Raw genomic sequence first — 27,868 nt, 5'->3', positions numbered from 1 at the left:
TCGGTTGCCGCTAAAGTTGCCGACGGCGTGACGCGGTCTTTACGTCCCCAACGAAAGACCTACGCGTGACGTCACGGACAACGAGAGGTGTTCAGGATCCTCGGAGAGAAAGATCCCGCGCGCCCTGGCAACCTGATAAACCCAGGTAAACGCCGTTGTTTCAAACATTATTCTGCCCGTCACGTTGTCACAGTAAACCGAAGGAGTAGACAGCAAGAAACACGGTAACAGTGGCGTCAAGGCTTAAAGCGCCGATGTCCGGCGCCCACAGAGAGCGTTCACTTGCACGGCGGCCTGTTCTGCCTAGCTAGCTTGCTAGCCAAAGCTAGTTGGCAGTTGTCTATCCAAAGACACAATAACCGCACCTCCATTGTGTGTCTGGCTGACACCCCTTGTCTGTCTCACCCACCGCTGGCCACAAATACGTTAGAAGTAGCCCAATACATGCTGCTACGACCACCGTGTTGGGCATCTATCGCTAGTTTGCTCGTCGACTGTCTTGTGTTGTGGGAGACGGTGACGCCGTCACGGTGATGATGGCGCACACTCAGACTGGGGCTATTATCTGAGAATCAAGTCAATGGAGCAGATTACGAAAATTGAATTCCAATGTTCATTTTCCATAGCTAGCAAGCACGATATTGGAAACAAAAAGACCTCTACCTTCGCACTCGTCCAGTTCTGTGCACAGCACGGACGTCCATTACGAAACCAAGGCAATAATCTATGCCCTGTGGCCTAACGTTAGGATCTTGGCTGCTCGACGATGGTCGCTCGCCAGCAGTCGTTACTTTGCAATTCATCGTTTTATTCATCACATCTGGTAATGATCCCTGTCGCAGACAGATGTGTTTTGGGTGGTGTGTGAGTGTTTGTCTGTGAGTGTGTGTGACTAATGTAGCTGGGTATTACAGACACAAAGCAGTGGCATTCCGCCGACTGGTGTGTTTAAACAGATTACTCATGCAGCGGCCCGTTACTTAGCATTTTGTCCCTGCTGTTTTCCTTTAAAGAAAAAAACAAAATTTTACAATCGTGAAACATGTTTTTTTAATATTATTATAGTGTTTGGCCATTGCTATAACAGCTGGACGCCCCATACACAACAACATATACGCTTATCTAATGACACTAGCATACCTGTAGTCACATAAGAAGACTGAAGCAATGTAAAGCTCTGGGCATACCGCTACTGGTTACAAACGTCTTTAATCTCACTACTCCAAATTAATGTTCCTAGGTTAAAGTGAACAACTACTCCATGAGTTTGTAAATACTTTTTGAGTTCTCATAGATACCAAATGTAATGTAGGTTGGAAATGTTGAAAATGGAACCATAGTTATGTCAACCTCAAAATAAATGTTGATTTTAGTTTTTCAATTTGAAACTCATCAACTACCCATAACATTTAAGTGAAAAATAGTGCACGAGTTGTGATCTGGTTGGATAGTTTGAATCGCTGTGGAGAGTCCGGTAAGACCTGGATTTGCCTTTACAGAGAATGTTTCCAATAACCAGGCCTTGTTGTGATGAAGAGTTCCTTTATTATTCCTTTAGGTATCTGTAAGTGGTTTCTCAGAAATTGTGCTTGTCTTTCCAGGTGGTGGCATCAGTCTGGTTTTGTATTTTCAAATGGGATTTCTTGCCTCTGTGTCTGCTATAATTTAAAAGATGGGATTCTGGGAGGATTCACTGCCTGTTATGTGTGATGAGATCACAGATCACAGGAGTGGGTGTGCCTATGATCCTTTGATTATTGGCTCAACAGGGATTGTGTGATAGAGTTTTAATAAACAATTTTCAAGAATTTGGTATACAAGATGGGCATAAACAACACAAATAGTGAAATGTAAGTAAAATACACTTAACATGCACATAACTGTAGATGGCAGAACACAAATCATAATATTACAGGCTAGCAGTCAGCTTTGAATCACATCATTTAAATAGATAGAAAACAACTCTCCAAATACACTTACTGCTAAATAGAAACACTAACAGAGTGTACATATATGCATGGCCTTTCTTTAAATATAGAATTTAGAATAGAAAATTAATACGATATAGCAGCTCTCTTGACTTCAATGATTAGTCAGCTGTTGGACTGGCAGGCGGCGCTTATGGAAAGCTTTGGATCTGGGTTCACGCCTGGCTGTGATTTTGGTCATTGTCATGGCCTGTGCTGAGAGATGATTTTCTGTCCCTTGTTGTTTTTTTCTTGTTATTTTTAAAATTCCTCTTTTGGTTCTGTTCGCTCTGGTTTCGTTGCCATAGTAACACCATCCTTGGCCTATTTGTGTATGACCTCTGAATGAAAAGAATAGTGTGGTCTGGTAACAAATGATTGTGCAAGCAAAATCTGTAATAGTGTGTATGGGTTTATGTGCTTCATTTATCATTTGAATCATTGGCAGGAGTGTCACGTTGAGACTCACTACAAACACTGTAATGCTGCTACTGCTAAACATGTGTAGAGCATGGGATTTCTGGTGTCTCTTCATCCATATTAAAGCAGCATTGTTGTAAAACAGTGGTATATAGGGATGTAATAGTCAATACAGGCAATGCCTCTTGATCATGGTAATCATTTCTATTGCCTTTTTTAGTTTAAATGTATATTTTAATTTCATTTTAAATTTAATGATATTAAAAGCCGCCAGTCTAATGCCCATCTTTGGTTCCCGTTCTTCATCATTTTACAGTAGTCGACATACTGTCTGTACACAAAATCTACATATCACAATGCACTCCTGCATGTAGTTTCCAATGTAGCCGACCCGTTAGTCAATTAACTAGACTAAAGAGAATCTCTGATAGTAACAATTTATATGAAAACAGCAATCTGAAAATGTTGGAGAATTTTACAAAAGGAGAGTAGAGACCAAAATTATTGAGAGATGCCGTTTTAAAACTAGAAGACAGCATGGTCAAATTTGCAGAAATATTCTGATGCAATTATGTCAACATGGAACAGAATCTCAAAGGAATGTTTCCTACATCTTTTGGAATCCATTTCATGAAGAATTGCGGCTGTTCATCCTGTCTGTTGGAGAGTATTACCTTTAAGTTGATATGGCAAACAGTTGCTCATTTACTAACAATGCACAGAACATGTTGCGGCTGTCGGAAGGAGATTAGTGAGGCATTTCATGCAGTCGCTGACAAGATGTACAGAAGGAGCTCAGGATGCCAATCAAAAGACTTCAATAAGATGTCGCAACCAGAGGGAATCTGACATTTTATATGATGCAAAGCTTTGTTGAGCAGATGGGGGCACTAGTTGCATATGTTGCTGATTACCCTATTGAAAGCTGCCAGTGATAGCTTCAACAGGCACAGTGAGGCAATTTATTCTGTTGCAATTGTGCTTGGTGACTGATACAACAGCCTTTTTAGCAGTCACCAAGCAGTACTTTGAAGAGGGCAAAAAGATGAGCGATCTTTTGCCTTAAGTTGGATGAAATGGGTGGCAATGCAGATTCCAGCATATAGGATCCCCTAGAGAAGGTCCAAAAGAGTTGGCTGCTCAATATGTATGGATTCATTTTGGAGGAGGATGTCATGTTTGAAGAGTAAACCAAAACCAAAACTACATCACAGTTAGTCCATAAAACTAAAATCAAACACTAATATAGACTATTTAAAAACAACAACCATATCTTTATATGAAGACTTGGTTGTTGTGGTGCTGTTTATTTATCTCAGAAAAGGTCATATGGTTCTCGGTTATATCATACTTTCTGCTCAAAATTTTAAGAGTCAAGTTTTAGATGATTCATGTTATCTGGCTTAAGAAAACTCCCTCTAGAGGCACATTTTTCGAAGGCCACACTTAATTTTTTTTTTCACTGACACTAACCTCTCTTGCGGTGGCTGGAGCTGCTTATCTTTGGGGATGTGTCTGGTTTCAATTGGTGGTGATGAATAATGCAACTATCACCTGTTTTAGCAAGTTTTGGTCAGTCTTGAGTGAAACTGAGTCTTTTCAAGTGTCAGTTACGAAAAAGCACTGCTCACTGTCCCAAACAGATCTGCAAACTTCAGTGTGTGTCACTTTAGAATGGGAAATCTTATGGAGGGAGGATTTATGTTGTATGTTATCTAGTTTGCATCTTGTCATTGCTTTGCAGCTCTATGATTTCATGTTCTAGGTTGTCAGCCCATTAGCTGGTTCCATATTTAATGGATTAACAAATATATTTAGGTCTTTTTGCTTACTTTTTATGTATGATACCTCACGCCAAATGACTCCAGGGGTGTTGTACATTCACTAGCATATTAAAATTTTATAGCAGGCTGCACACAATGCACAATGTTACTTTGTCTGGATATAGCAGCTTCACAATAGAAACAAGTCACTACTTCACAAATTCTCCTTCTGAGTGAGGTTTAAGCTTCGTAGCTATTAGCCCACTCACCACAAAAGTTGCCTGCATTACATTGTCTCTGTCAGAGTGCAGTGTTGTGAAAGTTGCTTGTTGGACACTTAAGTCCCCAGCCGCCCAATAGCGTGTACTTAATCCAAGTGCATACTCATCCAGTTCAGCCGCATGTTTGCAACTACAATGATGCTCGAGATTGCCATTTTTGAGAGTGTGACTCCACAAACTAAACACACTGGATTGTCTTCTTCAATGAAGAAAAAATAAGTGTCCCATTTCTTTTAGAAGGCACCACATTCCACATCTACTTTTCTTTGCAGTCGCCGTTATGATTGTTAGCGACGAGGCACAACTGCTACAGATTTCATCTTAATTGAAAAAGAAGGCAGACTAGCATTTTGTGCTTGATTAAGTCCAGTCAATACATAACTATTGCAGTACTTAAAGCAAGGTTTGAGATGTGCTCAAATTATGATTTCCAGCTAATTGATTGTTAAGGGGTTTTCTGAGTGTAACTACAGAAGCATTCTTTAACATAAAAGGCTTTGGTTATTATTTTAACTAAGGACCTCTTTAACCGCCCTTTCTGTTGTTGTGCAGAACATAACTGGAAATACAGAAGTGCATTGCCTGTTACCTATTTCCCCCACTCCTGGTCCCTGTAGATTCCAGCTGCTCTGATGATTAATGGAAGCGCCCTCAGATTTTCTCGCAGTCTCATCTATGTGCACTGGTGCCACTTCCTCTGACCCAACCCCCAGTCTAAATCCAACTTTCTCCTTCCCTTTCCCCCTTCCTCACACTATCATCCCTCCTCCCTCCTTCTCGGTGTCTGAAAACCATCTCCCCCCACCCTTCCAGTGACAGGGCCATCGGTTTGGTTGACTTTGAATTGCTGTAGGTCAGAGCTTTGTCACTCTGGCAGCTGCTGTATTGTCTCTGGGAATGGTGCATATGGGAAGTGGGTCTGTGAGAACACCATCAGTGTCTGGCTGCAGCACAGAGTAGCTGCTGCTTCATTCATTTGGGAATACAGACATTGTGAATTTCAAACACCTGCCACCTGACAAGCGTTGTATACTATATATTATATTATAAGGAGCTTAAGTTGTAAAATGTCAGCAATATCCACTCACCATCAACTTTTGCCTCTCCCTTACCCGATGATTTTAGAGAGTGAAGAACAGGGTGGTTGTTGTTACTTTAGCAGCGTTGAGAGGCAGTTTCGTCAGGTAGCTTGGAGAACTGGTATCAAGTAAAAAAGGTTCCTGTATAGCTGCTTTCAGACACCCACTGAAGTCTAGAGACATTTGCTGAACCTTTCCGGAGGGGCTGTATGTGAGAATGCAAATGTTGCTCCAGACTTTTCTATCACTTTTCCTGCCAGCTCTTTAGTCACATGCGCCCATGTGTGAGCCCATGTTAGAATACAGCAGGAAAATCTCAGGAAGATTCATGGCGGGCGAGTGGGTGCTCTATCCAGACGCCACCGCTTGCCTGAATATTGTGGAAAATTGGACCCGAACATTTCCCCTGGGTTCATATCTGAATACAGCTTATGTGACATCTGGCTCTTTAGGTTGTAGCTTGAGTTGTGATTTCTGGCTAGCAGCTATGCTAACATATGTTCCCTGATTCTACCATAACTACACAGAGAAATCCTTTTTCTTTGGTCCTTTTGATAGGCATTAGGCATGCATTGTATTATGAGTCAGCATGTACCAGCACATTTGTATTTTGGCACTTTTGGTGTAACATTTAACTTGTGTTTAACTGGCCAACCAGGAACTTAATTTTTTGTTTGGTGAATTAATCTTTCATATTTCCTGATAGGAATTGACTGAGCCAAACTCATTGCCCAAGTCCTATACAATGTTAAATTTGTCTAGACAGTGAAGCAATACACATTGAAATTGGAAATAAACCAGTTCATCTGATTAAAAGAGTTCTGTACTTTATGCCGCCAATGGAACTGCGTTCACTGCACTGTCATGAACGTAATTACTGGAGACTGCTCTGCTACAGGAAGGCACAGTGGGTGGTCTCACTGTTTTGAAATCTTTCTGTCACACTCATACTCTGTGATCACATCAGTTTTCGTTACACTGGCCTACTTTATATCCAGATTATTCATGATTTAACCCGCCATTATTATTTGACCTGGTGTGTGTTTCACAAAAAGGGTTGTTTCAAAATTGGACAGCTTGTAGAAATATCTAAAGTCATTTGAATTTGTTGACCAGTGCTGTAACATGCATTGGTCTTCCAATAGATTTGCTGAAGTGGTCACTTCTGGGATCACTCTGTTTAACAGATCTGTCCCAATATCAGATTATTTCTCCTCAATAGTTTTAAGAATGAAAAACATCTTTTGTATTTGGTTAATCCAACCCCAATATGAAATGTCATATATGAGTAGAGGTGCAGTGCAGATATGGGAGCCCTTAAATTGGTGGGGGAAGGCATGTGCAAGATCACTCCAAGAGAGTGAGTGGGGGATGGGCATGATGAAATGGACGGAGGAAAAGACAAGAAGGGGGTGGGGTGTTAAAGGTGTAACAGAGGGAGCAAGAGGAGTGAGCAAGGACCTCAAGCTATTGATGGGTAACGAGGGGAGGGGTGGAATGAGCAAGCGCGGAGGAGGGAGGGGTGTGTGTGGGCTGAGGCTCTGCTGAATGAGGAAGCAGCAGAGCCATTTTTACTGTTGAGTAACTGCATGCTGGTGTGCTTGTGCTAGAGAGAGGGTGAGAGAACGAGCAAGGGGAACAAAGTGCTCCTCCGGGATCTTACCGGAGCGTTCTCCCCTCTCTCGCCTTCCTCTCTCCTTGTACACTGCCTGCTTGCTGCTTGTGTCCATTTAAGTCGGGGAGGCCCTGGAGAGGACACACAATGGAGAGAAGAGCCTGTGGCAACTGGGCCGTTGTACTGCTGAGAGGGGGATGGGGTAGAGAGAGGACCGGTTCACACAGCTAACAGCCTGCTGGCTGTAGGCTTCCACAGCCTCTCCTCCCCTCCTGGACCAAGTGTTTCCAGGCTGGGGCCTTTTTCCTGGAACAGCCACCCTCAAACTCCGCTTGGACTACGCTAAGGATTACTCACCATGTTCTGTGGGATTTTAGTATACATACTGGAGCCTGAAGAATAAATCTCTTCTGTGTTTTGGATGAGAGAGAAGGAAAAACAAACTCCTGTGTAATTCTTTCGAGTCCTTGTTTTTGTTTTTTGGTTTCTGTTTCTGTGTAGTGGAGTTCATAAATGGATTACAAGATGCACGCCAAGTCAAACGATTTACTGGATTTTCAAAAACTGGACGCCCTTCTGGAAAAAATTGCACATTCAGTCTCTGTGAAAAGGTAATGTTATCCGTGTGGTAGACTTTCCTACAAAGTTTTCAAATACTTAACAGAGTAACTGACATCTTTAAAATGATCTTTACAATCACTTCTATATAGAAAATACTGTCAATTGGAGTTGTGTTTTTTAGGATTATCTTATGATTAGCACTATCTCTAGTTTTACGTCGCCCAGCTCAACAATCCTGTTTAGATGCATGTCTTCTGTTTAGTGTTGCAAATAGTATTGTTATCCAGATTTCAGCCAGAAGCCATGAACCTACCTCCTGGTGATAATAGAGGGGGGTGTGGGGGAAGGGGAAGAAGGGGATTTTGTGTGTGGCAGTTGTAGAAATGTCTCCTTATTCCTGGTAGGGTTTGGCTTGCTTATCCTACACAGCTGGAAGTTTAACCTGAAAGAGCTGCCATGAGTCTTGCCTTTTCCTGTAATAATGTCCCTGACTCATGGTTAGACCATATGAGTCAGTTTGTGTGCTCATGCACTGACTCATATAATAAGTGCTTGTTATCTGTAAGGAGAACTTTATTTAGGTTAGCAACCTTTCGTAAAATGATTGTTTATAGTGATACCTTTAACACAAAAGTTAACAAAGACCCCTGTTGTGTGATATGTTTCAATGTCTAGAGACACACGAGAAGTAGCATAGGTAAACAATGCATGATAAGCATCTAAAACTACCATTAAGAATAGAAATTCAGTGCAATGGCCAAGAAGTGTTGGGAGTATTACCATAAAAACCATGGCAACATTTGGTTGATCTAGAAGCCAAGTTTTATAGGTAGGGAAAGACTGACTGATACAGCTGACGTCAGTTGTTTGATAATGTTAGCCTTTCACAGACATATCCATGTGAACGCATCTTTAGAAATCATTGCCATTTAAAAATAAAATAATAAGTATATTTCTAGGGAGTTTACGAGCGTTATCACCCAAGGCTCTTGCTAACTTCAGTCGATATCTGGCCTTCAGATGCCACTGGGTTATAGTTGAAAGTCTGTCCCTGATCATTGCCCATCATTTTTGGTGGTGTTGATAGTGGGTGGTAGAACTAGTTAAGCTCTATTGGCTGCTGTATGAGAGTTAGCTTGTTGAATCAGCAGTGGAGGCAACTCTCTTACTGGATTGAATCCAAGAAAATCTATGACTTCATAGATCAGTGCAGCGTCTTGTGATTTTCTCACCTGTGCCAATTCTTTTTTTTTTCACAGTTAGAAGGCCACTGGCTGCCATTGCAACATCATATCAAAACACCACTACATAACTTGATGTTCCAGTCACATGAAAAATACGCGGTAGTGTGTCCTCATCACAGGTTCAGATCACAGTTGTTTATGGTGTGGCTTAGTGGAGCTAGCTCTTGTTATTGTGCACCAAATTTGCACACTGTCAGTGCGGAATTGAATGTTTCCATGATCTTTTAACCTTATCTAAGGGGAACTTTATTTTGTGTTTTATGTAATTTATTATCACATACATTTACACCTAAGTTTAAGTCAGTGGGAGATATGACTTTCATCTGTATTCACCTCAATGGCACTCCTCAGGAGAGAAAAAAAACTCAAATAAAAGGGCATCAGTGTAAGCGATACATTGTGGTGTAATGGCAGACGTCAGCAATCGAGCGGAGCTGCTCTCTGGTGTAGGGTTGAAGGCGGTATTATGAGGGGTGAAAACTGGTGAATAGGTAAGCAGTGTTGTTCTTGGCCTTGTCATTGTGGTCCAATAAATATTTATTCCTTTGCTCTCAGGCAAAAACAACACACTGGCACTTACTAAGGGCCTCAAGGGAATCAGAAGGCCTACATTTTTTCTCGAAATTGACCCCCTCCTTCTCCCAACATACATGAATGATTAGTAGTTTACTTTAATGGAGATGCAGACATCTCGCTATTTTGTTTCCTCCTAATATAAGATGGTCACTGGAAGGATGCACACAGGACTGCTGCAGTGTCTCAATTTGCGTACTTCCATGCTCATACTTGCTATATACAAGTATGTAAACATGCTATGCACTGTAAGTACAGATGGTAAACACAAAACTGTCAAAAAGTTGAGTCTAAAATGATGGACACTTCTCACCCTCAATATCTTGGCCTTGTAGCAGAAACATATCTTTAAATTTGAGAAAACGGTGGCTAAAGAAGGAGGACAAGTTGTCAGCGCCAAGTACACACGCAATAAAACGTTCATAAGTGAAGGAACCACCCGAACAATATTTTAGGCAGGTAGCAATCTTGGTTACGTGTTGCAAATATCATTTCCGGTGAGAAGCCTTGTTTGATTTGGGACAGCACTACCTTGTCGGAATTGAGGCACCATGCCAGTGTTCTGACTGAAGTATCTGATTTGAGACACAGCATAGATTTCCCGGTGTGAGAAGTGCATCCCCCACCCTGGTAACCAGATCCACTTCCTCCTGAGAAAACATTCCACAGCAGTCTGCCGTGATGTATGTCCAGGTCAAAGGTCAACTGTTATTCCAGATCTGAGAACGACGTAGGACATGCAGCAGCAGGAAGTGGACCTCTTGATTGACCTCTGTTGGGGGCTTCTTCTGACTTGATTAGTCTCACATGCCAGCATTGCTCCTGTAGCAGGACAGCAGGTCATTGAGACTGGCTAATACTAATTTCTCATATAGACTGGTTGAATGGGATGTCACTATTGACGTCAACATCTAGTAATGCAGAGAGACAGCATTGGAGTGTAATCTTAACTGATTTGGAGATCTATGCATTTGATTATTTAGCTTAAAGCTGACATACTACTGAAATTGTGACATTTAAGAAGGGTCTTGACTACACCCGCATCAGTTGCTCATCAGTTGCTCCTGAAATAATGAATCAATTGAAAAAAATAAAGATCCATATTTGTACATATGTTTGATGACAGATGTGTAATCAACTATCATTACAAAAAGAGAGATGGGGACAAATGAAAATGACACTGCTTTATTTGATACGTCTATCATCATTAAAGGGAACTAGAAAGGCTCAGCGGGTTCCCTTTTCATTGTTCATAGTGAAATTTAAAAGACCAACAATCATTACTTCAATCTTGTCCTTGTTTGTTTTCCTATTACAAACCAAAAACTACGTTGGAATCCTCATTCATAATCAAACCGCCTGTAACTTCCTAAGAATGTTTGGTTTAGGTTTTGTGTTTCAATATTGTTTCAGTATAAAACGATACATGTGTTTTCATTGGAATTTAGATGGTAGTCGATATAGCTAAATATGCAACATTAATGAAAACGTCTTGTTCGTCATTATTATGGTTTTGAATAAAGATAATGGATGGCTTTTTTTTGTGTTTGAGCAACAAAATGGTATGTCAAGTGAACCTAGCAGACCCAGGATTAACAAGTGCCATCATTAAGAATTTATCATTGTTGTAACACACGCCCTTGAAGTTAATATTTTGCAAGCCGATTGAAGTGTGTAATCTAATAGCTGGAAGACATCTCCTGTTTCATGACAGGCAATGTTGGATTGTCTTTTTTCCCAAATGGCTTTTCTGGGCATGTCATACAGAGACACAAGAATATCAGATTTATAGTGAAACATAAAAATGTGTGCAACATGAATCCCAAACTTTGAGTTGGACCAGAGCTTTCATGTGTTCGTGAGAAAGACGGAATTGAGGAACAAAAGGCACCAACAGGCCAAATTACTTTCAGCAGCACGAGATAGGCAACATTTTAGATATATGCCTAAACTATAGTTGTCTGACTTCAGATTCATTGCACCTGTTTGTTTACACTTGTCGTGGTTGCATTGCTGCAATGTCACCGTCTGTCTGATGTTAATGAGCTGCTGAAGACCATCTGGCACTATTTGTGTGCGTATACATTATGAGACTTTGCTCCACGCGGCCCTGGACGCCAGCTGGAATAGGCTGATATTGTGGCTACATTTTTTGACTTTGCCCTTGTAGAAGACTTCCTATAGTGCTTGCTCCAGATCTGTTGATGCCATCTGTCTCGTGCCCGTAGCCATCTGGACTCTACCTGCCTGTGTTTGTGTGAATGCTGTCTCACGTTAGAATGGCGTCCCTTCTAGACTCATCATCTCCCCTCCAGCCTGTGCCAGCATCCTTTTACGATTTTTGTACAGATTAAAACTGCTCATTGGAGACATCATATTTGATTCAAAAACTGCTCAGAAATATTACTGAATAGAAGAATTGGAGGTCCTGTATTTACTTGCTCCAATGTCTCAGCAGAACAAATACTTTGTGTATCATTATTATTTTGACCCCCAGCAGTATCCTTCTCATTCACAATTAAATTTAACACAAGATCCAATGTAGCTGCCTCATTTGTATAACTGAAACAGGGACACTTTTATAATGGCAGTCTATACTAAGAAACCAGTATAGAGACTACCATATATTGTGTATTACACCTACTGTATTTGCATTATGTGAGCTAAATCAGATCACAGTTTTTTGAGGCTGTACTTTATTAGTTTCAATATCTTGTTACCTTTCATACACATGGAGTAGCAACATGTAAGAAAGACTATAAATTATTTCTGACTAAAACGGCTGCTGCTCGTGAGTAACCCACAAATCTCTTTCGGAGATTCTGCGACCCAGTCGTCTGGGCTCCATGATTTGGCCCTGTCAAAGTCACTCACTCTTTCCAAATTCTCCTGATTCCAACAAATTGACTACAAGAGCCAACTGCTCACCTATCATCTAATAAATCCCAGACAATGACGTGTTCCATTGTTACGAGATAATTGTTATTCATTTGATCTTCGAATTGCCATAAATGTTTTGACTCATGTTAATGTGTAGAGATGTGGATTTTATTAGTAATCATTAAATTATTCAACCCCAGTCTTATCCTCCACACCTTTGGCGGGAAAACAACGTACTCATATTCGGCTACCTTGGTATTTTAACTGTATGCTCTGAGAGATGGCCAGATAGGTATCCACCTCCTATTTTTAGTAAAGGCATTAGTTCTTTCAAAGTATTTCAGGCTCCTGGTTGTAAGCTTGTCATGTTAGCAATGAGGGAAGGTTATTGAAGTTCGTCTTATGTCAGACTTCCTTATAACTCATTATGTTGTTATTCTAGTTTGCCTAGGGCAAGTATTTTTGTTTTGCCTTACCCTAAAAAAATCTGTCTTGTCTCATTTTTGTTTACCAAGGACAGTTTCTTGTAGTGCATGTCTGTCACATGATGGAAAAACAGCAAGTAGAGAGTGCGTACAAACCTCTCTAGGAAGTCCATCACTCTGGTGCTTGTACAGTTTAATCCCATGGTTCCCTCACTTTGCTTTTAAGAGCCAAACGTTCCTGCAAATGACGTGGCGAGTTGGAAAGAGCATTTGTGTTTCATTCTACAAGTGTTTTAAAAACTTTACAACCATGTGATCAGTTGTCCTAGCCCTGTCAATGAAGGCTGGTAGAAACACCACCTGCTGAACTAATGTGATCTCTAAAATAATGGGGGTAGACGTAATAATATGAACACCTAGTGCAAATGAGTGATAGCTTGGGAATAAGGCACCTGCAACATTCCATTTCATTATACCTTTAATCTTCATGGCCCTTATTAAAAGGAAACTTCATTAGTTCATTACTGAGTAAACACATTTCACCCAATTGAATCAACTGCAGTGGCATACGAAAGTGGTTAGAGCAAATTACAGTTAAGCAAATCTCTCTAAAATGGTGTTTGCACTGCTCTTATGCCTGGTACATCCCAAACAGGTTTTGTTCTTTTTCCCAGCATCACAGCTGTGACGTGGGCACGATGCATGTGGGTTAACATACGATAGGAGTGGCTGGTTAGGCTGAAAGTCAATAGACTGAAGCTGGTGACAGTGATTAGTTGATTAATTGAACTCAGTGGACAAAATTTAATTTGGCAACTACCTTTTATAATTGATTACTTTTTTTCATTAATTCTGTCGCAGTTTAACCCTAACCCTTTCATCATATATGACACTAAGTTATATATCTAGAGTTTCCAGACTGTTTGTCAGACAAGACAAGTACACTGAAGTCCTATGAAAAAATTATGAGTGTAAAAATTTCCTCTGTATTTGTATTTATGTGCCTTGGGGCAACAATCATGTGGTGTACAAACTGCTTCCCTCCTCTCAGAAAGTGACTCAACATCAATGTGATTAATTACAGATCTATAAAGTGGAGGTTATTTTTCTTTGAGGGTCTTTTGTGGGGTGGATTTCAGTGTGTGTGAGACTGGAGGACTATGTTTCTAATAGAGACTTGAACGTACAACTCTTATCAATTATTTTTTTCCATTACATTGTTGTTCCTTACGCTTATTTAGTCAATTATTTCTAGATTATTATTAGGCCTTGTTGTTGTCTTAACAGCCTTTGCCTGAATCTTGAATATGATGTCCCTGACTGCCTGGGAGAGGACATAATGTTGGACTGAGTGCTGCGTAGTGGAACACAGTCCCTCAGCTGCCAGATGACGCTAACCAACCCCCCTCGTTCCCCTCTCCACCCTTGTCCGCCCACATCCCTAAACACTCCCAGGTCCTGAGACAGAATGGGATGACAAAGATCCAGGAAAAGCACAAGCATGCTCGACCTAAACCTAAACTACCCCAGGCCTCTTTTGAATACCCAGCAGATTTTTAATGAATATCAGTAGTAAGATGATACCAACCTTTGTATTTTATTTCATTATTGACTGCCTATGATTGTGAGCTTTCGCTGCATCTGTTAAATAATGAAAAAAAGAGCTTGAGGGATAATTTTGAACCTCTGCAAATCTGACCATTGAGCGTGTGAAGTAGTTGTGAACAATGTGAAAGATTTCGTTTGACCTCCCGACATGCTCCACTGTCAGTGCATGTCTGGCCATTTAGCATAGGCAAACTGAGAAACTGCAATCAAAGCAAGGTTAGCTCTGTGGGACAAATGAGAGCAGATGTGCTTCAACTGTAAATGTAGTTTAATATACCTTGTCTAATGATTTACAATAGTAAATCAGTACATTTATTTAAAAAATCAATTTTCAGTGTTCATTATTAAGATTTTAAATTGATTGTCAGCCCATTAGAAATTATGGCCAAGGCATAAACTGTTTTCAACATGTCTTGTATGCTTAAATCCAACCATTAAACATTAAAGTGTTAACAAAATGCTGATGTCATGGGGATTTTTGTGACTGAAGACACATTTTGGAATTGTTTAATTTAAACTGATATGTAAATAAACTAGAGCAGTTAATCTGATTTTGTAAATTTTTTCTAATCCCCTAACCAATCATAGAAATGTGGCTTTTGGTCTATCTTGGGACCCTCGCTCGTACTTGAGCATACTGGTCACCAAATAGAGAAACGTGGACACGATGCTACAATTGGTGCTTAAATGGAAAAAGAAACACTACATTTTCGGGCAATCGGTGTTTGATGAATTTTATGCAACAAATTAAGTAGTCACAGGTCTACTTAGCTATGCTTTGGTTATTTATGTCAATACAAGTTGGTTTGTGACTGTGACTGACATAATAAAGTGAAATCTTACTAAAGACTGTTTATAGTCCTGCTAACGTTGTGTCTTATTTTCTCTCTTAAGAGAGTCCAGCGAGGAGTGCAATGGGATCAGTGGTGCTCTGTCAGTGGAGTCTGTGCCGGGGCCAAGACTGAACTGGTGTCCTGCCAACACCACTACCCCTGCCCCTGCTCCAGCTCCCACTCTGGGGCCCGGGCCCATGCCCAACCCTGTTCGAATGGGGGACGGCCTGGACGCAGCGCAAATGTCGGGCAGCAGCAGCAGTCAGGGGCAGGCCCAGTCAATGGGCAATCCCCCAGTCCCAGATCGCATCAATCCCGACAGGCCAAAACGCCAGACCAATCAGCTGCAGTTTCTGCTTAAGGTGGTGGTGAAGTCCCTGTGGAAGCACCAGTTTGCCTGGCCCTTTTATGCACCAGTGGATGCAGTCAAACTTAACCTGCCTGTGAGTATTAGATTTGTCCCTACGTGCATGATGCCTCATACCTCAAAACACAGTAGCGATCAGATAGAAATTGCCACCAGGTTCACGGCATCTACACATTCCAGCTGTACATCTTTCATATTTGTTGATTTGTATTTATTGCTGTGTGCAGAACAACTCTCTCCTGAATTGTTGAAGATATCAGGGCGTATTTTTCCTCCTTTCAGAATTAGTCAAATAGTAACATTGATTCTTGTTCAATTAAAAAAGCCTAAAAACTTTTACACACGTGTCTTTTAATTCATTATTGCTGAGTGTTTTAATTTCAGCATGTCCTGATATACCTGTGGTTTTTATTTTATTCTAAGCTTATTGATAAATCAAATTTAGGCAGTAAGAGGGTGTGCAAATTTCACAGGCATGCATTGTAATTATCTTGTGTTCTGCTTAGTCATTCAAGACAATTTTATTTTTATGTACAAGTATATAACACAAGTCAGACACAACAATCTGTACAGCATACAACACCCTCTACCCTTAGATCCTAATTTGAATAAGGAAAAACTATGTAACGAGGCAAAAATTGGTCACACTGAGGCACCTTTTTACTTTTAATATAATTTTTTAAGCTAACTTCAAATCCAATTGCAGCACTTTCATCATGCCTCATCATCAAAATGTCATATTATTGAATAAAAAGTAAGGTATTTTGTTTTATTGTATTTTGACATACAATACATTGTATTCTGACATACTAGTATGCATCCTTTTCAGGACTACTACACAATAATCAAAATTCCTATGGACATGGGAACAATCAAGAAAAGGCTTGAGAACAGTTACTACTGGAATGCCCAAGAATGTATCCAAGACTTCAACACAATGTTTACCAACTGCTACATATACAACAAGGTAACATAGTTGTACACTCAAGCCTTTATTATGTCAAAGTGCTAAAGATTTTGGTTTGCCTCCACTTTTGCTAAGAGTGTTTGTCTCCCCCTGCAGCCTGGAGATGACATAGTCTTAATGGCTGAGGCTCTAGAGAAGGTGTTCCTTCAGAAGGTTACAGAAATGCCACAAGAAGAAACTGAGATTGTTGTCATGATGGGGAAAGGACGTGGGCGGGGCCGAAGAGAAGGAAGTATGTACCCCTTGATACAAGCATATTTTGTCAACTCATGTTGTGAGATTGGCTATTAATGTTTGTTCTCTTATCAAGGCCTGAACTTGAAACCAGGGGCGATCATTGACCCTTCGTCCACGACTCCTCAAACCCGTGGTCTGTTAAACCTATCAACAGCACCACAGACCAGAGGACCTGTGCAGGGCCCACCTTTGCTACCTCCCCAGCCTTTGATGCAGGCCCACGTGCCCCCAACGTTACCTAGCCATGCTCCACAGCTCGGAGCTCCCTACTCCCTGGGCCAATCCGACTGTGCTCCTCAAGTTCCCATAATGACTTCTGTGCCTCCCCTTGCTCAGACCCCCCTTCCTCCAACATCCATCCAGAGCACTGCCACCATGCTGCAGAACCCTATAACCATGACCAAAGTGAGTATGACTGACATAAAAAAATTTGCTCGGGGAGGGGTTTCAAATTTCACTAGTGTTCTTTTCGTTAGATAATTTTAGATTTACACTTAGCCCCTGAGATAAAAGTCCGTGTTACTTTTTTCATATTTAGTCTACCCACTGTTTTAAGTCAGTCTTTATTCAATGAAAAAAAGGTCATTGACAAAGATGGCTAGTCATAGTTTTCGATGACAAAATCAACACTGTTTTGATTATGCTTGGGATCATTAGACAGGTATGTTCATGTTTTGACATCACTAATCATTTATGTCCATCCCCCCATTTCTGTGTTTTCTGTATATTTCCTGATATCTAGCAAAGAAAGAGCCAGAAAAGGAAAGCAGACACTACAACGCCCACGGCAAATGACCAACTCAGTGAATCTTCACCAGCCGAGTCCAAATCTGGGAAGACACTACCCAGGCGAGAGAGTACCAGACCCACAAAACTGATAAAGAAGGAGGCCCCAGACTCTCAGCATCACATAGGCATGGGTATCGGACTTAGCGGGCCAAGTGGCGGTCATAGCCCCAAACCACAAGATCAGCTGGGATATTGTGCAAGTTTGGTTCGGGATATGCTGTCAAAGAAACATGCTGCTTACGCCTGGCCATTTTACAAACCTGTTGATGTGGCTGCACTTGGACTACATGATTATCACGATATCATCAAACATCCCATGGACCTCAGCACCATCAAGGTGTGTTGCAGAAAGCGTAGTTGGTCAAGTGTACCCTAACATATTAAAGAGGACTTGTGGCATTGCAAGTATTTCATATCCTTGATGTGTTTCAATAGGCCAAGCTGGAGAACAGGCAATACCGGGAACCCCAGGAGTTTGCTGCAGATGTACGATTAATGTTTTCCAACTGTTACAAATATAATCCACCAGACCATGAGGTGGTAGCTATGGCACGCAAACTACAGGTAAATATAGTCCAACCTGCACACAGTGTTACTTTGCAAAAATAACAAGAAAGGGCAGAACGTTTTTATTAATCTCAAAGCATTCACTTGGAGAGAAGATTGGCCAGTCTCCATTACTGTATAAATTGTGGTTTCAAAAAAATTCTATTCTGGATTAATTGTGTGCTTAACCGTGTTTAAGAAAAAACGAAAAAACATTGATGTCAAAAATTGTTCACTCTACGACACAAACACATGTATTTATTTATCTTTTTATTGTTAAGTTTTCTGTTGAGGAATTTATCTGCTGAGCCAGACGTTTGTTCCATTTTGTTTTCACAGCACTGGTCTGTCACATCCTTCCAATTTCTGTCTTAATGATTGTTATTCAATTCCAGAAACTATATTTTTCCCTCAATGGGCAATTTGAGGCAGCATGTCCACTAACAAAGCACACAGACAATTCACCTAATAACAAAACAATCCAGAAATACAAGTAATTCGAATTACAATACATAAGGATCTATAATTGGGACTAGTCCATAGCTGGCCAACTAAGTCCTTACACAAAGGCGGATTTATCTTAAAAGAAAACAAGTCAAACATTTAGTTTTTTTGAGTCTATATCTTCAAACATACATATACATTTTGTGTAATTTGTTTATTTTCATTTTCCAGGATGTCTTTGAGATGCGCTTTGCCAAGATGCCAGATGAACCTGAGAGCAAGCCTCTGGTTTCTGTCCCAGCTCCGACACTTCACCATCCTGCCCCCGTTAAGCCCCCGCCTCCTTTGGCCCACGTCGCCTCATCCTCAGACAGTTCCAGTGACTCGTCTTCTGAGTCCGAGTCTTCCACAGATGACTCTGAAGAGGAGAGAGCCCAGAGGTTGGCAGAGCTCCAGGAACAGGTCAGTAATTAGAGAAGGTTCCGAGTGGCTGCACATTTGTTGTCCACCCCTTGTTACCCTTTTGATGAGAGCCGGTCTCTTCCCTTGATACAGTTGAAAGCTGTCCACGAGCAGCTGGCTGCCCTGTCTCAACCACAAGCCAGTAAACCAAAGAGAAAAGAGAAGGAAAAGAAGGAGAAGGAGAAGGAGAAGGAAAAAGAAAAGGAAAAGGAAAAGGAGAAGAAAAAAGAGAAGCATAAGAAGAAAGGAAACATGTCTGCCCTTGTGGATGAAATCCAGGATGCTACACCTGTTCCACAGATCTCTAAGAAAACCAAGACCAGTAACAATAACAGCAAAGAGGTTGTTCCCAAGAAGAAACTCAGGTGAACATTAAACTTTCTCCATGTTAGGCGGTTAGTTAGAGCTAGAGAGATAGTCGTTTATTTAGCTATCTTATAATGCCTTTATGCTCTGACTGTGTTATTGTGGCCACAGTTTAGATTAAATTCAGGAGGTTTGGTAATCTGAGGACATCGTAATCCAAAAAGCTGATGGTTATTTTTTGTTGTTGTATAGCAATTTGAGCTTTTAGAAAGTTATCTGATAACTAAAAGTGCTATTTAGCTGTAAGTTACACATTTGTGTTTTGCCTCTGTAGTAAAAAGGAGGGGATGAAAAGCAACCATCCCTCCAACCTGCTGCCAGTTCCCATCCTGGAAGATGACCTTGGGGCTGCTGGGTCATCAGCTACAGGGGAAAAGTGCAAGCCTATGTCATATGAGGAGAAAAGGCAGTTGAGCCTGGACATCAACAAGCTTCCTGGTGACAAGCTTGGACGTGTAGTGCATATTATCCAGTCCAGAGAGCCTTCACTTAAAAACTCAAACCCTGACGAGATCGAGATTGACTTTGAGACACTCAAGCCTTCCACGCTGCGTGAGCTGGAGAGATATGTTTCTTCCTGCCTCCGCAAAAAGAAAAGGGTTTCAGGTGAGCCACTACAGTAAATCACCAAGGGGAGCTGGTCACACTAAAGTATATATAATTACTTTGGGTAAATCATTTGAAATGTGGTGCTTCATTTTAGAACTGTATGAACACGTAGTTCTTGTTTTGCAGTTGAGAAGACTGTGGAGTCCATGGCCACCTCCAAAAAGACTGGATCTTCTTCAGAGAGCAGTGGCTCCAGCTCAGAGAGCGAACCTGAGGCAACAGGTAACCTGTTGCAAATTTTATCACTCAAACAACCCTCATCAAAAACACAAAATGTAGTGTTTAATCTTGATTTTGCTTTTTTTCCAGGAATAATAAAACAGCAGAAAAAGAAGGGCCATTCTGTGAAGGAGGGGAAGAAGTTACATCCTCACGTTCAGAGTGGCCCTGCTCTGCCTGTGCTTCATTCCCAACCTGCAGGCCTTCACATGAAGCCCCATCAGCCACAGCATCAGCCATCTCCTGCAGGCTTCATGGCTCCCCCTGTAGCTGCTCTGGAGTCTTCCCAGTTACTGGAGACCAGCTTTGAGTCCCTGCCGCCTTTCGGCCAGCCCCTCATGCATCTGTCTCACCACACAGGCAACTCCTCCTCGCCTCCACCTCCGCACCTCAACGCTCATTCAGCTGGGCCTGTGTCCCCTGAGACCCATCCATTCCTCAATCAGCATCCCATCCTCCCATCTCCAGGTAAGGCTGTTGCACTTTTGACAAGTCCACAAGTAAGGGCAGATATTAGATAATCATTGTTTCTGAATGTGTAACTGCTGTCCCTCTGGCTCCCACAAAGTCCACCATGCCAGCTTCAAAAATTGTTTGCAAGAATATGTCTCTACTCTTCTCGTGAACATGATATCCCAGTAATGCCTTGAGGGAATTAGTCTTAGTTGGTGCATTTTCACACTTGTTCCCAAAAATCTGCAAAGTAACGTTAACATTTTTGCCAACTATGCTGTTGTGGGTTTTTTTTAAAGTCAAGGATCACAATATATGAATGAGCCATTGTGTTTCCTCTTCTTTCCTTTGCACTGTCACCCTAGCCTTGCACAGTTCCATGCCTCAGCAGCCGTCTCGACCAAGTCACAAGGCAGCGCCTCTTCATCCCAAACCTCCTCAGCAGCAACCAGCACCTCCTCCTCCTCCTCAGCAGCAGCAGCAGTCAACCCTGCAGCAGCAGCAGCAGCAGCAGCAGCAGCAGCAGCAGCAGCAGCAGCAGCAGCAACAGCAGCAACAGCAGCAGCAGCAGCAGCAGCAGTTACAGCAACAGCAACAGCAGCAGCAACTACAACAACAACAACAACAACAACAACAACAACAACAGCAGCAGCAGCTGCAGGCAGCAGTGCTACCACAGCATCAGCTGTCCTCTCAGATCCTCCACTCTCCTCAGCCTCTGCACCAGAGGCCCATGTCTCCCCCAACACTCACACCCCAGGGCTTGCTGTCTTCCCAGCCTCCCCAGATGCTGCTGGAGGACGATGAAGAACCGGGTTCTACTACGCCTCTGAACCAAGTACAGTTATATCTACAGCAGTTCCAGCAACCTCGTCAGCCCCAACAGTCCATGCAGTCGCTCCAGGCGCAGGCTCGTCAGCAGCAGCAGCAGCAACAACCAGGACAGACTCTCTTGCAGTCTGTTCAGGGACAATCTCAACTCCCACCTCAGACTACGCTGCCTCCTCCTCAGCTCTCTGTTCAGTCCCAAGCTCAGCCAACTCCATTACATCAGGCCCCAGCCCAACAGCTGCCTCTCCACCAGGCCCGCCACATGCAGCACGCTCAGCAGCAGCAACAGAACTATCAGCAGGGTCCTGGACTAGCTGGTCAGTCCCTGGGATCACAACACAAGGTATCCATGCCCACCAACAAAGCACAGCAGATCATCCAGCAGCAGCAAGAACAACCCTCCCCTCGCCCGACCAAGGCTGACCCATACAACACAGGTGAGTCTGAGAAGACACAATAAAAATCTATTGTTCAACTGGCGAGAGGGGCAAAAACTTGCGATACAAATTAAGTATGTATTTAAAATAGGATGTGCCTCCCTTCTGCTGACAGGTCACATGAGGGACAACCCATCCCCACTTATGATGCATTCCCCACAACTTCCCCAGTTTCCTCCTGTGTCTCACCAGTCTCCACCTCACAACATGCAGCCCAAAAAGGTGAGTAACCTTCACTGGTGGGACAGAGTATTTTTGGGGGGAGGTTTAATGCAGGACTAATATTGTGTCTCCATTTCTTGCAATGCAGCAGAGGGGCCCTGGGAGCCAAGGTGGGCTAAAGGAAGAGAAACTTCCTCCATCACCAGTGATGAGAGCAGAGCCCTTTAACCCTGCAATGAGACCAGACCATCACAAACACCCCGATAATAAGCCCTCTCAACTAGGCCACGTCCAACAGAGTGAGCACCAGGACCTCTTCCTCTCCTCTGACTTGATGCATTTCAACATGTTGAATGATGAAGCTGCTCAAAGATATTGATGACACGCTTGTGTGTATTCTTGTGTTAAGCAGATGTGAAATCCATGGACAGCTCGCGACCTGTCATCCGCTCCTCTGAGCCCAGTGGGCCGCCCCCCCCTCTGCAAGATAAAGACAAGTTCAAGCAGGAGTCCAAAGTGCCCATTGCCCCTAAAAAAGTACAGGTGGGTGTGAGAGACACTTTTCATAGATATTTAATTTTGCTTATTTAGTTCTTTCTCTATAAACTTCATGGGGTTGCATCTTTCCCGACGTTTGACTTGAATGATAATTAATGCGACCGACCTTCCTTTCTGTGTGTGTGTGTGTGTGTGTGCGCTTTCTCAGGATGTGAAAGTAAAGAACATGGGATCGTGGGCCAGTCTGGCACAAAAGTCCACATCTACGCCCTTATCTGCAGTAAAATCATCGAGCGACAGCTTTGAGCAGTTCCGTCGCGTAGCCCGGGAGAAAGAGGAGAGAGAGAAAGCCCTGAAGGCCCAAGCTGAGCAGGCAGAAAAAGACAGGCTACGCAGAGAGCAGGACAAGCTACGGTAAGAATGTCGAGAAGAAAACTGGGGACATGATACATAGCAATCTGCAATGTTTTTAGATTTTTTCTTTTTGAGTACAAGAGTAAATCAGTTAGTTATATATTTTCCTCCAGCACGGCACCAGATGTAGCTTTAAGGATATCTCCCCCCCGACAGCTATGTGAAAAGTATCTGATTTCACCTGGTGTAAATTATTGGTCCTGAATGTTTTCCAGAGGTCGGGATGAAGACGATGTCACGGAGCCGACCAGGAGGGTGCACGAGGAGCCACGCAGGCGTCTGGAGCAGCAGCACATCCAAGCCCCTTCACAACAACAGCAACAGCAGCAGCAGCAGCAGCAGCAGCAGCAGCAGCAGGAGCCGCAGCCGCAGCCGACTGCCATTCAGCAGCCTCCTCAACCCCCCACACCGCCTCAGCCGACCACACAGAACCCACTAGACCAACAGAGGGAGCTAGCACGCCGCCGGGAGCAGGAGAGGAGACGACGAGAAGCGGTGAGATGATTATGTTAAGCATTCTTTTGTTTATGTTTTATGTTTAAATGTACATAGGTAGCTGTAGGAGAACACTTAAGAAGTAATGAATATAAAGGAAATGCTAAGTTGTTCTTTCTTTCTCTGCAGATGGCAGCGACTATTGACATGAATTTCCAAAGTGACTTAATGGCTATCTTTGAGGAGAATCTTTTTTGAGGACAGGAGCAACTGAAACGTAACTGCAAAAAAAGAGAGAACAAAACACCTAAAAAGAAAAGAGAAAAAGATACTCGGATGATATACACTTCCTCTAAAGTGAGATTTAATGAGCGCGCACCATGGAGGGTCGTGGACTGTACGTGGACATGACAGGCACCCGGGCGCTGGACGGAAAAGGTCACAGCCCGCTTTGCCCCTGTGGACTGAACAAACACACACAAAACATGAGGATAGTCTTGTTGTTTTGGATGTAATTTCACAGGAATCTGGCACCGTCGGCCTGATATCTCACAACGGGAAAACGAAGGGAGTGAAGACGTCCCCGTAACTATGAAAATGCTCTGATAATGTACTGACAGACTGCGCAGCGGCGTTTCGAAAACTGCCAGATGTCTGAGGTGATGAAGAGGACTGGTCTTTTACGTTCTCTTTTTGTTTTGTTTGTTGTAAGTGAACACATGAAATGGTTGGGGTGGGGGTTTGGGCGGGGGGGCGGGGGGGCAACAACTTCCATACTGTAAATCATGTATATTTCTCAGCAGAGAAGGTACACTTTGCCTTACACCTCTTTCCTAAACAGGCCATTCTGTTCTGTGACCTGCAAACTTAGACAAAACCAATAACAGTAACAGCCAGGAGTCGGAGCAGCGCAGACCTTTTTCATCATCTAGGATCTACTGTAAAAAAGTATTTTCTTATACTACAATAACTTTATTTTGGATCTTTCTTTCTTTTTTTCTCTCTATAACTTTGAATTTTCACACCAACACACTCTGCGACTTACGTCTATGCCAAACAACCCATTCTCTTTTATGCTCAAGTACTTGTCCTAAAACATGAAAGGTAGTTGGTGGTGGGGGCGGGGGGAGGGGGGCTACATATATGCATTAATCATAGATCCAGCAAGTATTTTATCAAAAACAGAATCCTTTGAAGTTTTTATCCTGCCTTGTATTTTTCATTTAAAGCTGAAACAGGAGATTGTTCGGAGAATGGAAAGGTCCGGCGGTTTCTGAGCTTTAGTTGGAATATAATTTCACTACCGGTGTTGCACCTTTGTATTACACTTTTAGATATAATGTTGGAAATGTTTCATATCATTGGCCTGTTCGCAGCAGTCACTATTGGATCAGTCGGGAAGTGAGGAGACGAGGAGAACCCTTGCTGCTCCCTCTGTGCGCTTCGGTCGTACCAAGAGCTTTTGATCGAACGTCAACAAGCAGAGTGTTGGGGGCAGGAAGGGGACGATCGAGGAATAAAACAAAACGCTTGCCACCTTTTTGTAGCCGTCACTTGAACCAGGTTAGTAAAAAAATTAGCTGAAGGGATTGGAAGGAGCTCCTGGTTAGTGTTAGCATGCAAGTCATCACCGAGGGCACATTGTCAACAATACGAAATAAAGAGACAAACGATTAACAAAAGTCACGAATCTGAAAAACGCTGAAAAAACTTTTGATTTCTATATTTGTTCTTGTTCGATAATAGTGGATTGTGAGTTATAATTCTGTTCTTGGTGACATTGTTTGGACCGCGGATGGGCTGAAATCCAAATGCATCTCATCCTCTCCACTCGTCTCTTATGGTGTTTTTTCTCCAGTGCCTGTATTGTATTGCAATTCTCGTTGGCTTATATTACACTTTGAGGGGGTTTAGAAGGGGGCGAGTCAGGAGTGGGTGGTGTAATATTTGAAAGGGGGAGGGAGATTTTTGAAAGAGTTTGTGTAAAAAATAATAAAATTAAATTTAAAAAAAAGGAAAAAGACAGCATTTTATATTTTACCCGTTGTCAATATTCGGGTTTTAAATTTAGTTTTAGCTGGACTTCTATGCGTGTACACACCTGACAACTACTTTATCATTTTGTTCAATCAGCAGATTTTAGGTAGAGATGTTTCAGCATTGCCACACAAGCGTTTGAGTCCGGTCTGTGAGTGTGACTGTAAATTTGGACGACTGTGTGATTGTTAATTTTTGTGTGTGTGCGCGTGCGTGTGGTTCAAGGAGGCATGTACTGCAATGTAGATAAGCATTCTATTGAGGGGGAGAAAAAACAGATAACAGGACTTAAGGAAAATTTGATTTTGTGCTTATGTCACCTTTTTAATTTCCATGAAGTCCACCATATATGAATATATAATTTTTATTATTAGACTGGTTTTTGAAAAGGTAAAAAAAAAAAAAAAAAACTTCATTCCTTTTTAGCCTTTTTTTTTTCTTTTCACAATAACTGTCGGACGTAATGTGCCATAAGTTCTACCAAGAATGTGCTGACCCGCAGCTCAGCCCAGAGTTTGCTTTATTCAGGTATTTTATTTTGTGTTACATGTGTTCTGTTCTGGGGGTTTTGTTCAAACATTTTCCTCGATTATTGTTTGGTATGTGAGTGGTCTATCAAGGTCTCTGATTAGGTCTGTTATGATCATTGAATAAACTCATTTCTTTTATAGAAAATAAAAAATAAACAAAATGTTGTCTCCTTTTAATTTGATGCCTCTTGGAGATGCAACCCTCTTAGTCTCAAGAGGGAGCAGCTCTTTTTTAAAGCTCTTTTTTAAATTAAATAGAATTTCTTTTACACATGAAAACTTGTCTTAAAGAAAATTAACAGGCGCTACAATTCAATAACTAACAACTTGAGCAGTTTCGACACATGCACTATTTAGTTGCATAGTTTCCCTTGCATAAACTGACCAAATTGAGGCAACCGGCAAAAGAAAGACAGGAATTATGTTCGGTAAATAGTCAATAAATGTTTCGTCAACCTCTATGTACATAATACACAAGAATTTTAGAAATGATATTGCCTCTTGATAGTTTTATTTTGAAGGCAGTAGCCGTAAGTTTTTATTATTATTATTTTGGTATTATGTTTGACTTGATGCTTAGAGACCGAAGTGAACTGTGTTGGGGGGGTTTCTGCACAAGAACAAACTACAGACAGCATATGTATGATACGTGTTACCCGTTCAGTTGTTAGTACGAGCAATTCACTAGTACATAGTCAATACCAGAAATAACAATATTGGCGATAATTTATTACAGTTCAACTGTGACCTGTGTTCTTTACAATCAAGGGGTGATATGACTGCCCCCTTGCGGCCACAATTAGAAACTACACTACATTAAATCAGTCAAGTGTACGGTAATGCAGCATACAAAGACTTCCGGTAAGTAGTTTCAAAATGATGTGTTCAAACTTAGTCACAAAACCAAGCGCAAAATATCAAAACACATTCAAACCATGTGATAATTGATGATAACATCCGTTTTGTTCATAACCATACGGATAACGTGCCCAGAATTACATTTCGTTCTTTTCTCCCCGTGACCATTGACTGCAGACGGTCAAACCATCCGTCTTTGTTTCATCCGTGGTTAAACCAGCCGAATCTAAATTTGAAGTGCTCCTGTATTCTGGCATGTATGGTAGATGCATTGAAACTGTCGAGAGCGAGCTGTCAAGCTGGGTTAGCAATATTCGCTAAAAAAATTACAAATTAAAGGTCTGTCGGCTCTCCATGTTAGCCATCTATACCCAGGCTCCCTGGCACCATCAAACACGGTCATCTTTACTCAAAAAATAAAATCAGAATAATAAATGTTATAAATATTTGCATTATTGCGGTTTGGAATTAACCCGGCAAAAAAAGGAAGGTATTTGTTACTTTTTTTTCTCTTTTTTTTCTCTTTTTTTTTACCGGAAGTGGTGCTATAATATTATGTGTACTTTGACAAGAAACTGTCACATTTCCTGTTGCAGTTTGAATACAGCAAAATTCACGGAGGTAATTCACAATGGGAATGAACTGTGCATCCATTCAGTATGAACTTTGATGATGACGTTTACATTAGTAAAAGAGATACCCATATGACTAATAATACTAATAATTCTATTATGACATGACATTTTAGTATGACATGACATTCATTTCATGGCATAAACATGAAATATCAGTTTTGTTGATTATTATACAGGCACTCTTTCAGCCGCGAATTAAATATTGATTTGAATAGTTCCTCTATGTGGCCACTGGAGGGCAGTGATAATGGGTTTTTACAGGTGGAGCTTAGTTCTTTAGTAACTTATTTTCCCTCCTTAACTCGCTGTAGTGTTTACAGCCA

General features: G+C 41.8%; 1 protein-coding gene across 8 annotated transcripts; it reads left to right on the top strand.

Annotated features, from left to right (window-relative positions):
* The first annotated feature begins 58 nt into the window (after positions 1 to 58).
* On the top strand, positions 59 to 26,213 carry brd4 (bromodomain containing 4). 8 transcript variants are annotated; one of them, XM_047328297.1, is made up of 20 exons: positions 1,810 to 1,850; positions 7,246 to 7,736; positions 15,311 to 15,692; positions 16,446 to 16,583; positions 16,680 to 16,815; positions 16,894 to 17,225; positions 17,563 to 17,946; positions 18,045 to 18,173; positions 18,831 to 19,061; positions 19,155 to 19,426; positions 19,702 to 20,033; positions 20,163 to 20,258; positions 20,346 to 20,723; positions 21,074 to 21,976; positions 22,092 to 22,198; positions 22,287 to 22,437; positions 22,548 to 22,681; positions 22,845 to 23,050; positions 23,266 to 23,545; positions 23,675 to 26,213. In XM_047328297.1, the coding sequence occupies exons 2-20, from the start codon at positions 7,639 to 7,641 to the stop codon at positions 23,741 to 23,743; spliced, it is 4,758 nt and encodes a 1,585-aa protein (XP_047184253.1). In that variant the 5' UTR covers positions 1,810 to 1,850; positions 7,246 to 7,638; the 3' UTR covers positions 23,744 to 26,213. The 8 variants fall into 8 exon arrangements, with proteins under 8 accessions (XP_047184257.1, XP_047184256.1, XP_047184255.1 ...); XM_047328296.1 differs by having other exon boundaries at positions 1,834 to 1,850; positions 7,121 to 7,736; XM_047328301.1 differs by lacking the exons at positions 1,810 to 1,850; positions 7,246 to 7,736 and adding an exon at positions 59 to 145 and having other exon boundaries at positions 22,551 to 22,681.
* Positions 26,214 to 27,868: the final 1,655 nt, after the last annotated feature.

The sequence above is a fragment of the Scophthalmus maximus genome, chromosome 17 (assembly GCF_022379125.1).
Source record: "Scophthalmus maximus strain ysfricsl-2021 chromosome 17, ASM2237912v1, whole genome shotgun sequence".
NCBI lineage: Eukaryota > Metazoa > Chordata > Actinopteri > Pleuronectiformes > Scophthalmidae > Scophthalmus > Scophthalmus maximus.
This window is presented reverse-complemented; position numbering and strand designations above follow the sequence as displayed.

Coding starts and splice junctions, on each gene's coding strand:
- brd4 (XM_047328297.1), top strand. CDS start 7,639: ATGGATTACAAGATGCACGCCAAGTCAAACGATTTACTGGATTTTCAA. Junction 17,226..17,562: donor ACCCTATAACCATGACCAAA/GTGAGTATGACT, acceptor CCTGATATCTAG/CAAAGAAAGAGCCAGAAAAG. Junction 18,174..18,830: donor CTATGGCACGCAAACTACAG/GTAAATATAGTC, acceptor TTCATTTTCCAG/GATGTCTTTGAGATGCGCTT.